The 13,699-nt window shown below is 37.4% G+C and overlaps 1 protein-coding gene across 6 annotated transcripts in view; it reads right to left on the minus strand.

Annotated features, from left to right (window-relative positions):
• Positions 1–13,699, minus strand: part of PATJ (PATJ crumbs cell polarity complex component) — a 159,336-nt gene that overhangs the window by 122,537 nt on the left and 23,100 nt on the right. For all 6 annotated transcript variants that reach the window (XM_062581767.1, XM_062581762.1, XM_062581764.1 and 3 more), the window contains 5 exons: positions 13,426–13,514; positions 12,016–12,157; positions 5,870–5,946; positions 3,354–3,410; positions 1,815–1,949 (listed from right to left, as the gene is read on the minus strand). In XM_062581767.1, coding sequence (XP_062437751.1) covers positions 1,815–1,949; positions 3,354–3,410; positions 5,870–5,946; positions 12,016–12,157; positions 13,426–13,514 — 500 coding nt within the window. The remainder of the gene's footprint in view (positions 1–1,814; positions 1,950–3,353; positions 3,411–5,869; positions 5,947–12,015; positions 12,158–13,425; positions 13,515–13,699) is intronic.

Genomic DNA, 13,699 nt, shown 5'->3' on the forward strand with positions numbered 1-13,699 from the left:
ATTTAAGGAGAAGTATCTACGCGTAAGGATTTTTTAATGCATTGAGAGTGGCGGCCGAGTGGAAAGCTACCAGCTTTTCTCAGTGTGCCGCGATGGCTGGAGCGGAGCTCCTGGGCCCTCCGCAGCAGCCCGGGGGACTCCCGCTTCCCTTCTCACTGCTGCCAGAGACCAGCCCCCACACAGGTAAGGTGCCAAACACCCTGCTCCACTACCACACCACCCAAGTTAGTTGCTATGTTAGCAATTTTATAACAAAAATTAAAAAAGTATAAGAGTAAAAAAAATGTCAATTTTATAACAAACTGAGAGGGACACAAGGAAGCAATTTACTCTTTCAAAAAGAAGGCCCAATGAAATTAATTAAAATTAGGAAAAATGAAAATTCCATGCTTTCTGTCATAATGCAAACATCTCATCAAAAAAAAAAAATCAATATTTAACCTCACTCTGTATCAGAAACAAACAAAGAAAATTCACTACTGATCACATTTTAATCCCAACTGTATCAGGCCCAGGTATAGCTGCCTGTTTTAGGAACAAGTTGTCACTTTTTCCACTGCAAACCCCCTACTTAAGGGGATTTATAACTTGGCTGCAAAAACACACTCTGGGCTCAAACCTGGCATATATAGCTTTAGCCCTGGAGCACATTTTTATTTTGTTGTTGCTGTTGGGGTTTTTTTCAGCTACAAGGTAGAAAAAAGTTTATGCTCACTAGATTTGGACATATCTGTGAACTTGCTCAGTAATAAGTAAAACTGTTAAAAATACACAATTAAATTTTCCTACTTTACTCTGTAGCACTGCTTTATTGCTTTTTGTATACAAGTTTTTGTTTAGTGGCCAAAGAATTTAAACAACACTTTCAGCATTCTATTAATCCCTTCCTTTAGGAATCAAAATTTCCTCCATTAAGCAATAACTGAAGACAATGTTTTAGGTCTTACTAATATGAGTATGAATTTTTGATGCTAAAGGGTAAACAACAAGTAAAGGCAAGAGAGCTGTAATGCTAACATAAATTAATCTTTCAGAAGGCCTGATTCTGTTCCCAATGTCTATTAAATTTTTTGCATACACTAGAAAAGGTTCATATTCAAAATATGCTACCAAGAGTAGGAGTTCAACAGAAAGTGAATAACCTTTTTTCTTGCAGTTTTTAATATTTTTTATGTGTATGTATGTATACACACACACACATATAATTTAGGTATTATTTTAGTATTATTAAATGCATTTTCCTCTTGAGCAATCAGGTCTGGTCCAATTCTGATCACTTCAAAGCTGCCACGATACCTCTTTATACATATTTAAACAAACTGATGTACTAGCTCATGCACACAAATTGTCTTTCAACGCTCAACAAGCAAGTTGTAATGCTTAACAGGAACCATTATTCCAAGACTGTTGTAAATTTTTCACGAGTGACAAAGATTAAGGAAGATTACCCACCATATAAAATGCCAAAGCTAATGCCAAACTGCTCTAAATACTGAGCTGAAGGACCACAGATGCAAATACACAAATATTATCTCTTCCCTCATTACTCTTGCTACTCATGTTAAACATTTCAAAAGCCAACGCGAAAGTCACTTGAGGTCACAAGAACTCACCATTTTGTTCGTAAAGGAGGAACGAAACAGCGGTAGAAGAGAACTCTGGCTTCAAAAGCACTGCTTCAATCACTTCCACCACCAACTCTTTAATACTACTATTGCATATGTATATCAGCCAAACTAAAATTCAACACAAGCATTTTCTAAGAAAGGTGAACAAACAGGAAATGTAGTTGTTCTCATTTTGGAAAGTTTTACCTCTAGCAGTTCATCCTCCAGTTGCAGAAGGCCAAGCGTTGCGGCTGGACCATCTGAAGCAATGGATGATATGTAATGATGTCCATCAAATGTGTCAAGCTCAACTCCTAATCTCAAGGTGTGGATGGGTAATAGCTGCCAAAAGATAAGTATGGCTAGAAAGCAATATATATGTATATCTACATACTGCACTCTAAACACAATTAGCATTCAATAGCTCCCCAATTAAACTAAACACATAGCGAGATGATTAAGTCTTCACACCGACATCATCTGTGCTATAGCACAAATGTTCATAATTTCTCCATACAAACAGATTGTATAATTAAAAACAATCTTTCCCTTCGGGGAAAAGGCATTTTTCACTATACTCTTAAATAACATAATCATATTGAAAAAATGCAGGGAAGAAAGGTACCCTCTGAAGTCTATCCTACCCAAAAGATGTTTTCAACAAAGCCAAAAGAAATTCCATAACCACTGGTTCAGAGGAATTCAGTAAAATGCCATTACAAAATCAGCGCTCTCACTTCTTGAGAACCAACACTACTTTTCACCTAGAAAAAATGTCCATGAAACATCTTCTGCAAGTAGCTGCCAATACTAGCATCTTTACTGCTGCATGGCGTTCTATTGATTTTGTGCTGGCCTTTTTCTAGTGGGCCTCCTTAACCCTACATTTTTCTCCAGGAAGCCTCCAACCATCAATGCCTTTCTGCTAATATTAGGAAGACTAGGATAAGATTAAGGTATTACCCAGACAAGACAGGAAGAATGACAGTAATGTGGGGACAGAGGAAGAAGGCGATCAACAGTATCTGCTCATTCAATTTGGATATTTTCTGGCTTTTTTATTACTTAAGTTGAAATATTGACAGTCCCTCTTCTTCTTCAGTTTATTTTGGATATTCCAGTAAAAAGAGTCAATCAGCTGATCTCCTGCATCCCATCACAATGATGCCTGATAATGAGTTTATGGCCTTTCTTCACCAAGATATCCCTCACAGGTATTTAAATCTCTGCCACCTCCAGAAATGAGTATTGTATGATACTAACACACATATCTTGAAAGTCTCTTGAAAGCTTCACAAGACAAACTAATTTAAGCTCTGATCAATTTTACCACATAGAATGCCCCATCATTACCGCAACCTCCTCTGCAGGCCTATGCCATTTTTCAGCAGAAATTTCTTGAATGCAGCAATGCTGCTCCACTCAGTGGTGGCTTTCACTAATTATTTTACAACTGAATTTCAATGTAATTAAGACCTTAAGAGTTTGAAGCTTACATGTGTGCATCTCCTTTATACCTTTCCTTAAGCTTCAGCTAAGTTGTGTATTTTTGCAGGTGCACTTTCCCATGCTTCAAAAGGTACTGGACCAGAAGTCAAGCAGCGCACTGGCAGCCTCTTTCAGAAGAGTAAGATAGAACCACAAAACTGGAATTGCTCCAAATTTCTAAAATGTACAGATCTGGAGTTTTGGGTCATGCTCATCTGCCAACAAATACCATCAAGGAAAACATCGTGTAAGTCATACCTTCGAGTACTTCTGGAGCTCTGAATCATCTGTAATGGGCATATCCACATTCACAACCTAAAAATTGTACAGCATAACATTTTTCAATAGCAGTACAACAAAGACTTTACCAGAATGATGAATTCTCGCAAAAAAAATGTTTAAATACAGTTTATTTTACTCATAATCAAAGTTATATTGATGCAAAATAATTTTAAACAAAAGTTAGAAAAATCTTTCAGACACAGAACACCTGCATTTAGGAATAGTGCAATTATGCACAACTAGCAGACTGCAATGTTACCCTTTTCTTGAAGCCCAAGTGCCAATTTTGAAATCAAGTTCAATAATCCTATATAAGCACAAAACGTAATTATATTTGACACAACTGATTTGCCAATCAGTAAAGTACTACAGCTTCAGTTATTACTTCAGGTACTGTCGCCATGTAGCACCTAGACTAACAACTGTCTTCTGTAGCATGTTTTCAATACGGCTTGAAATGCACGAGTTTAATGAGTTTAAATTTGAATGCACAATAGGGGTGTGTGTGTGTGTCTGTGTGTCTCTGTGTGTGTATAGGGATTTATTGACACTTCTCTCTTTGAATATAACGACTATAAACTTTATCACCAATTTTCTTGTACTGTTCTTCTTTTATAGATTTTTTTTTTTTTAATCTGGAACATTAGAAAGGTTATTTACTCAAATTTTAAATGTAGCAAGATTAAACCTATGGCAATCTGCGGCCTAGGGTAGGAGCTTGGGACACTGAAACTGAGTATGTTAGGAATGATTGATAGACTTGTTAGATTTGGAAAGATACAGCCTTGTAAAATTAAGTAACTATTTCCTTCAGGCTCCTTTGGAATTTTCCAGTTTAAAGAAAGTATCTACAAAACAACACTAAGTCTCAGCTTCTTCCAGCCGAACTTTTATTACGGCTTCCAGAGTCTTATTTCCCAGTCCCTAAGGTACTTTTCCCAACAGACAGAATCCATTTCATATCCATTCAGTTGTAACTAAATGAATCTATGAGTGATACCTCCTCAGCTGTCTGTTCACGGTTAGATACCTGGTAACACATACCATACAGTCATAAATCCTATACAGTATACTGGGGTCTCTTTCTCTCTTACAGCAGGATCTCAGTTTTGTTCCCAAAAGTGGTACCACAAAGAATCAGAAACACAGAAGCCATGGGTGATGCTAAATCCCTTCTTCAATAGACATTTCCTCTAAGAGGAGTCCTTAAAGAAAATACGCAAATTTGTCCCCTTCAGGAGCTCTGCCAGTTTCAGCACAGCCAAACACAGGAGTGAGGACAGTGTCAAACAGACTGAGCTGAAATCAAACTAAACGTTGTTATTGAACATGGCCAAGCAAGACTAGAGGTCATACAGAAGACATGACCTGCAAGAACTGAAGACAGCTTTCAATATGGGCTGCCATGGCAGTTTCCTTCTATTATTTAAAAGGGCCAATTATTAATATTTTCACTTGTGCCATTTTACTGGCAGCAGTTAAAGAAGAATTAGAAATGCACAGTTTCACAAACTAAGCAGGTTTTCATCCTCTGTGGGAAGCATGATAATGCTAAGGGAAGTAATATCAGACTCTGGAAATGTAAGAATGGGAATACCAAGCAACTGAAGTGGGTAGCAAAGCAGATTTATTGAATCATGTACATAATCTTATATGAACTTCAGATCTTAAAGGAGTGCTAATGGAAAGAAGAGGAGCCAGTTTCTCAAGACAGTTCTTAAAGCTACTTTAAATCTTCCAGCAAGAGAATGGAATGATAGCTACTCTAAGTAGTAAAAATAAGTGTCTCTAAATCAAGTGGACAAGTATTGCAAAGACAAACAAGGTATTTTCTTGGGGCAGTGAGATTTTGTTAAGACTTTGGAAAGAATGTGGCTGGAGTCTTATCTATGCTCAGTGGTTAATATAGCATTACAAAGCAGTAGTGAATTAAAATTTCAGTCAACTCATGACAATTCGTATCTGGAAAAAGTAAACAATCTTTTGCTTGGTAATCATTCAGTAAGAGATGAACAAGTATATTATAGAAACTGGCACCACAAAGTTATGCTACTTTGAACTGCTTCCTTTTCTTCCAATACATTTGAAAACCATTCTTTCACTCTTTGAATAAAATTGTAAGATTCTTTGAGAAACACAGGAGTAATATCCCAAGCCTTTTTTTTCCCGCTGCACAATAAAACAAATGGATCATAAACAAAATAAAAATGCCAAAAATTTTAAGCAGCTGCTATGATAAGTAAAGGGAAAGTTTATTTTCTTAAATCACTAGTCCTACCTAAACAGCAGCATCTATATAAACAGAATAAAAAAAAGAATTATAACATTACTGTATTTCAGCCTTGTTTCCCTGTTAAGGGAAACAAAGTTTGATGTTACTGATCTGTTCCAAACACTAAACTGTTTGATAAACAGCTTGTAATGCTAAGCTCACAGATCTGTAATTTAAAGAAATAATATACATCAGTGTACTTTAACAAAGGATAACATACCATAACTTCATAATCAGGTCCCAACAGGTTTTCCCACTTGGATTTCAGCTCGTATGTTGGAGAGAATGGGACTCTTCCTAAATATGAAAGCAAATATTAAATTTACAAGCACATTGTACATTCAAAAATACATTTATTTCTAAATACTTCAATAAAATTCAGTGTAAATAATGGATTACAAGGAAAGGAAATTGCATTAAGTTGAGTCTACCAAACAGTGCAAATCACAGAATGACTTTCAAGAAAACAATGCGCCATGTCAACTACTGCTACTGTGTGATTTATTCAACTAAAAAGCAGAAGAGGTAATGCTTGCATTGACAGGTTGTGAATTCGGTACCATACAGTACTGTAAATAAATCAGTCTTTCAGGCTGCAAAACAAATTTCACACAAATTCATAATCTGTAGCTATATAAATGCTTGCCCCTCCAGGGAAGCATCATCTCCTACCAAAATGAACCCCCTTAAGAAATAAACACCTGACAAGATACTGTTGTTATCAGGGGGCTGCATCAGCACAAATGCAGCCATAGACTTTATTTATACGTTTGGCAGGTACAAAGGCTTGTCTAGTTTAATTAGGCCAGTAAGTAACATGAGCCTTAATATAAGCTCCAGTTCTAAACCAGTCTTCCGTGGGAACTTGGCTATCTTGACATTTATATCTTTTCAGCTTTCTTACTTATGCAACCAAGGCAGTATTACATTCATGTAAGACAATTTGACAGAGCTAGACAGCATAAAATGACTGGCTGCCCTGCATTTGACCTTATCCAGAAGCTCAGCACACATATAAAGTTCCACACCAAAGAAATGTTTAACTGGTAAGAATCAAACTCTAAAGCAAATTCCATCTAGCAGCTACAGCAGCAGCAACTGGAGGCAGAATTACTGAAAACTGCTTTTCCCCTGAATGACTGTAATAGTTTGTCAGATGTCTAGACAAGGCACAGACCGCTTAGTAATGCTGGTGTGTCATACTAAAATTCAGAATGTAAATCACAATCTCCCAGGCCGCACAAAAACTAGCAAGCGAAATACCTCAATGGGAGGTTTTTAAGACACCAGGAGAAGCTCAGACCTTCCTACCGGCAAAAGCCAATGCAAATGGGATGCCTAACGTCCTTGGCTTTTAACACCTCTATAGGTTGCAAGATAAAACTAACTTACAAGCTTTTCAAAAGAATCCTCATTACATAATTGCCTAACATTCAAGTTTTCAGCTTCTTAAAAAATAAAGATTTAAATTACCTTATACAACAGCACAGTCAACCACTGCACTTCTTCCAGACATCATCTATCAGACCAGGTAATCAAATGCCATCTGAACTGCACTGAGAAATCACACTCCTCAGAGCCTAACACCTGAGATTTCAACTGGAACTAACCAGAGTTTCTGCTATCCATAGGCTCAAAGAGATATAAATATTGAAGAATTCCCACAATTCAGATAACTATTTTTGTAACCAAAAAGAAATCCCACTTAAAATATACATCTGTGATTTTCAAGTACAGATCACAGTTGTCTTGGAAATAGATCATCTTATTTTAATCATCTTAAGATTTCTTCCTCCAATTAAATTGAATTGAGGTTTCTGAGAAGTGTTCTTCATGAGCCTTGCTATCAAGCACAAGCTGATCACTATATTTATTTCTCAGCTGTTCGAAAAACAAAACACGAGTGGATCTTCCTACTCTTCCCACTTGCAGAAATATGCAGGGACAAAACCACTTCACAGTTTCTTCTGCTATTACGAAGTTACAGCCTGAACACATAGGACCTAAGCACCCACAATCCCCTGTGCAGTCAGATATGGCTGTTAAGCCTCACCAAGAGTAATAAATCTTAGGATCAAGCTCAAAGTTCAGTTCAGTAACTCTAAGCTGTGTTCAGTTGGCTGAATACAGCGTTCTTTGTCACTTCCAAAAAGCACTACCAGTATCTATGGTTGTTCAGAACAGGTGCTGATGCATATCTCCATGCAAAGTTGTCCCCTTTCCTTCTTTCAGACAGATTTTGAGATTTTTGCTTGTAACTTCCTCTGAACTGTGGAAATGTTGGAGGAAGGGGTTTGAATTAGATATACGGAATTCCAGCGGTATCACTCAATTCGCTTCAATGCTCCTTTTTCATAAACAGCTTTTTCTACATGGCAACTAATAGGAATTTACTTTCTAGTCTTGGTTTCTCATGGCCTGAAATACATACTACATCTGCAAATCGTGAGGCCTCAGAAAGGAAAACGTCCCAGAGTCAGCTTTCATTAGCAGCAATTTTCAGTCTCTCTGCCTGCACTTCCATGCAGTTTTCCTTTCTTATTAGCAGGTATCAAGAATAAATCACAAATGTGTTGTATTTGATGGTAAATTGATTGGATTTGATAAATCCTTTTTTCTTGCAATCTTCTCCTAATTTCACAAACTCACTCTATAAGGATGCATGCTGTACTCTACTACATTTCATTAATGCATTACTTCTATCATCTCTACTGCTGGATGTTGTTCTCCAATCATCTTTAAGCTGCCGGCCAGCATCATTGTATCTTTGGGTTTTGCATACTGCCACAAGGCAAAAACAAGCAGTTTTGCCCAGTCTGCAGTCTTGCAGATGCAGCTGTTAAGTTAATTGCCTCTAGTCTGCAAGGCCTCATATACATTGCATCCTGAACCATGTTGCCTTTGTAATAGAACTGCTTAAGCATGGTTTTGCCTGGACAGAATTACTATTTAATACCTCTCCAGGAAACACAATTTGAATAAGAATTTCACACAACCGGGCCTAAAGGGAAGGCATACGTATTTTATAAAACATACCTTTTACATAAAACTTTCAAAAGCATTTCCAGAGTTTAGTCAGAGCCTTAAATTAGCAGTATTCACTTAAACACCATCATAATTAAGTGTCCATCACCATGTCCAAAATAAGCACCTGTCTTTGGAATTTAAACTTGGCCATTAAATTCTATTCCAAGGTGAAATCATATGTACCATATTCCAGTATGAACAAAATTTGAAAATGCATATTTCACCTTTTTAAACAGAGGTCCACACACACGTTTTACAATAGCAAAAACCTTTTGCAGAACCTTGTAACTTCAAGTGTTTTTTCACTATATTAGTTCAATCAAGCAATGAGATTTGCTTACCTTTGCATTAAATGCCACTGATTTGTTTCTCAATTTTAAAATCATGCCCATTTCATGATTCTGTAAAGGTCCAATAAGAACAACAATACTAAATAGTATCAAGGGCAGTATCTGATTGTAAACCAAGAGTATCGGCAGTGTTTAAATTTCGGCATCCCAAGATATGCTGTCCATGCAAAACATACCTTACTGTATTAGTCAGAGCAGGGGGAGCTTGGATATCCAGAAGAATAGAAAAATCCCATAATACACTTGCTACATGATGCACTGGGAAATGCTGTGCATATTTACCACACAGCCTCCACAACAAGTCAGGATGGGTCTGACTGGGAGCTATTAATTCCCAGCAATGAAATCCTTGCCATCTGCACAGAGCTCCAAGGAAAAGGATTATGAGATTGGCATGGCACTACAATTGAGGGGAAGCCACTCATATACACGTGATCTAGCCTAACAACTCCTCTTGAAATTAATGGTTTTGGAGTACATATGGAGAGGCAGTGGATCTATATCAAAGCAGTTCAGATCTGCTGTGGCAAGGTCTCATAAAGAAAGTTAGATCTAAGCTGACTCTCTGAAGAATAGGGATCTGTAAGGCCTCTCTAGATAGCACACTTTGAGACCAACCAACAGATTCCGTTGTTCAAGCTAGGCAAAAGCACCTTTACTTCCAGACCAAACTGATCCTGGCATTGATATGCCATTATTTGCACAGCACTAGGCATTGGGTAACAGCTTCCTGAGAAAGCTCTCTTTGCATCATAGCAAACATCTGCAGTCTGTGACACAAGATAACCCAATCAAGAGTAATCAAGATTTGACTACAGAGGTATTATTCACTTCAGTAGAAAGAGAAAATATTTTATACACAGGTAGTTCCACAATATTCAGAGAAAAAAAAAGGCTAGATAAATGACACTGGACTGTGCACATTCAACACTTTTCTAGCCTTTATAATAATGATTGTAAGTCCTACCAGCTACATGTACTGCTGCTAAGTCTTTAAATTACTCCTCCAGTGCAAATACTAATCCCTATATGCCTTCACATTCATGCAGCTAAAATCATGCTTTGATAACCTCACATCTTAGCTACTCAACAATCTCCATTTTGGCTTCCTATTTCTGGGAATATGCAGAAGTCATAACACAGGATGTCTGGTTATAAGTCTTGGATAGAAAAGTAAAACAGAATGAAACATAGGAACTGCTATATTTCTCTCATTTCCAGGTTGTCTTTAATACTGACAGATCTTCCACAATCATAGCAAAATTGTTATTCATTGACAGTCATAATTTAGAATCCTCTATTACATATACATAGCTTAGAAATTACAAAGCATAAGGATAAGCTATGCAGACTTTAACACAAGCTGTAGAATTTCACCCAGAAGGTCCTGTAGATGAGCCTAAAAATCTGCAGGGGAATTGAAGCATACCTTCTGGAAAGGCCTCCAACCTTGATTTGGATGACAGCTAAAAACTAAAGCAATCCATTTCTTTGTGATTTGTCCCTATGTCCAGCTGCCCTTACTGATAGAAATACATGCCTATTTCATCTCCTATCTTTCTGCCTACTGTTTCCAGCTATCAGGTATTCTGCCTTTTCCAGACTACAGATTCTCATTTACCTGCATAGGGACGAAGTCAGTAACTATCCAGTTTGGCAAGTAAGCTCAGGACAAACAAGTCAAAAATTACATGCCTATAGACTTAGCTAGTTTCCAATAGTGGCATGGGAGGAAGCAGTATGCAACAGTACTGGTACCACAGGATAAATGAGTTTGGTCTGGGAACCAACAGACAGTATGGTTCACTCATCCAATCTGCTGGCAGCTATCCATGGCTGTTCATTCATGTGAGCAACGGTGACACATGTCATTCAGATCTAGAAGCACACAGGTAGCAAAAGAAAGCTTAGAGGGAAGTGGATCTGTTGATGAATGGAGGTACAACCTAGTGACAGAAAATACAGATGAGGTACAAGTGCTCTATGTCCTTTTTCCTATGGTCTTCACAGAGAAAACAATCCCAGAACTCTGTGCATGCCAGTGTGCCTTGAAAAGAGAAAAACAGCCAACTTCTTTAAGTAAAGGAGCTGTAGGCATTCAGATCCATAGGGCTGATGGGATTCATTCCAGAGCACTGAAGGGGTTGGCAAATGTGGTTGTGACACTACTGCCTATGATCTACCGAAAAAAAAGAAAGAGAAAAGCAGATCACTGGTGTCAAAGAGTATTAATCACTGGCTTGACAGCGAGTTATGAGAGAAGGTCAGGGTACAGAGACTAATACTGTTCAGCATCTTTAGCAGCAGCCTCCATGATGTCACAGAATGCACCCTCAGCAAACCTGTGCACACTACTGCATTTTGGGAGTGGAAAGAGTTCATAGCTCTAATAGAAAGAGCTTCACTTCAGAGGAACCTGAATAAAAGGCATTACAGAGCAAAACCTAAAGCCAAAGCAAGCAATGATGACAGATCATCAGAACAGACACTACCTTAAAGAAAATTCAAAGACTCGGAAGAGACGCTGCAAAATATTCTATCCACCTGTTTTATACAGACTCTGTTTCTATCCATTTTGAAGATTATCCTTCTGTTCTTAGTTTTCCTTACTCTTTCTGTCCATACTAGTTTCAATCCCTGCAGCTCCAGAGACACTATGGCTAGAATAGTTGGCTGCACTGTGAAAACAAGTGTGTGTGTGGTGGGGGTGGGAGGGGACGGGACATACATGCTGCAAAAGATATGAAGTAATAACTACTTCTCATTAATAGCTTTTTCATTTGCTACATGAGTTTCATACCCAGTTTGGTTCTCAGTCTTCCTGAATCCCTCATTTCTGTTTCCTTTCATTCCTTCTTAAGCATCTTATCTTCCACGGCATGCCCTTACAAGATCTAGGGTGGTATTGGATCTAGTCCTAACTGTTTAATTAGGTCACTGCAAATTGAGTGGGGATAAAATAAATCACTGGAAAGATAAAAAGGATTACCTCTATCTAATGGTCTTTCTGAAGAAAGAGTAGCAGAAGAAAGTTTGTTTCTAAGCAAGGTAAGACGCACAGTCTGTCCTGTGTTACGCAATGCCTCCACCACTTCTTGGTTGGTATAATCCTGAATATTAACTCCATCAACCTAAGACAAGAAATTGTCACATTATAGCAATTGCATTACATTCTTATGCTGTACTGTTCACAGTAAGCAATGTCTAGATTGTTTTTTGCAGAAGTTAGTGTTATTCACCCAAAAATGGTATTATTTGGGAAAGAATTTCACTAAATCATTTCACAAATTGGACAATATTTTCAAAATGCATTTTAAAAATAAAGCATCATAGTAATTTATTTTGTGTTCATGGGGAAACAACAAAACAGGAATTTACTAATCCAAGAGAAGCATGGACCAACTATTCCTCCCCCATCCCTGCCATTTTTTTTGTTTACAAAGAGCAGCTTGAAAAGTATTATGCATGAAGATTCCCAGGAAAAGTAGTCAAAGTCTGTCTAGTTCATAATTGCATTCATAACATGCCTACACACAAACCTATGAAAATAACTGTCTGTATAATCCACTCTAAACAGCCTATTAATAAACAGATTCAGATGTTTTAGTTTATATCAAAAATACACCATTCACTTCTCTGTTAGATCATGCACCAGTAGGACCTTCTCCTGCAAAACCGCAGATGAAAGCACAAGGTTGCATCAGAGTTTGCTCTTGTAAGGGAGACACTGACTTTGGGAGATCTGGCAGAGCTCACATCTTTTAAGTAATTTAAAATCATATCTCTATGCAGATTATTTCATAAAATGAAAAGACAGTATATAATTCGTTCCTGTTTGTCTTGTGAATGCAAAAATCGGCCGTTACCCAGTTTGCTATTATTCAGTGGTTTTTAATTTCTCCACATTTAAACCTTGGGCTTTTAAACACAAATTGTGACTATTAGTATTTTGATTGTAGCCACACTATGCTATACACTCATTAAGGATCATAAATAATATGCCACTTCCTGCAAAATCTTAACTATCCTCAAATCCCATTGACTTCAACAGAAGCTGATACTGCTCACCTTTACTTCAGGCCAAAAGCCAAGACTCTCCACTCTGGACCAGTTCAGTCCAAATGCTTGCCTATTTTATAGCTAACTATTTACTACTTCTTTAAATATAAGGTAGTATTTTAACCACCAAAAAAAAAAAAAAAAAAAAAAAAAAAAAAAAATCAAGGCTCCTTTCTGTTACAGTATGTGCCTAAACAAATATGGATCACCAAATTCCTCCCTCTGCAAAGTAAAGTTCAGTTAATTTTAAGAAGATTTTACTATATAGTTTTTTTTAACCCTGATATATGTAATGAAGCATTAATTCTACAGCAACGTATGTGCAGAATATTTTACTTACAGCAACAATTTTGTCATGAACCTGAATCTGGCCATTATGGTCAGCAGCACTACCGGGTATTATGTTTTTCACAAAAATCCCTGAAGGTTCTGTTGGGGAAGGGGAGGAAGAAAGAGAGAAACAAGATAGTAAATTAACTTAATTCTTTTCTTCTCTCAGTAAATTTTTATTTATAGCCTTTCCCACAGACTTTAGTTTACACAGTCATGATTCTGCAAACCACTGACATTCGCACATACCACTTATGCAGCTTGACTGTTAAGAACGACTGAAA

Source organism: Rhea pennata, chromosome 8 (genome assembly GCF_028389875.1).
Source record: "Rhea pennata isolate bPtePen1 chromosome 8, bPtePen1.pri, whole genome shotgun sequence".
NCBI classification, from domain to species: Eukaryota; Metazoa; Chordata; class Aves; order Rheiformes; family Rheidae; genus Rhea; species Rhea pennata.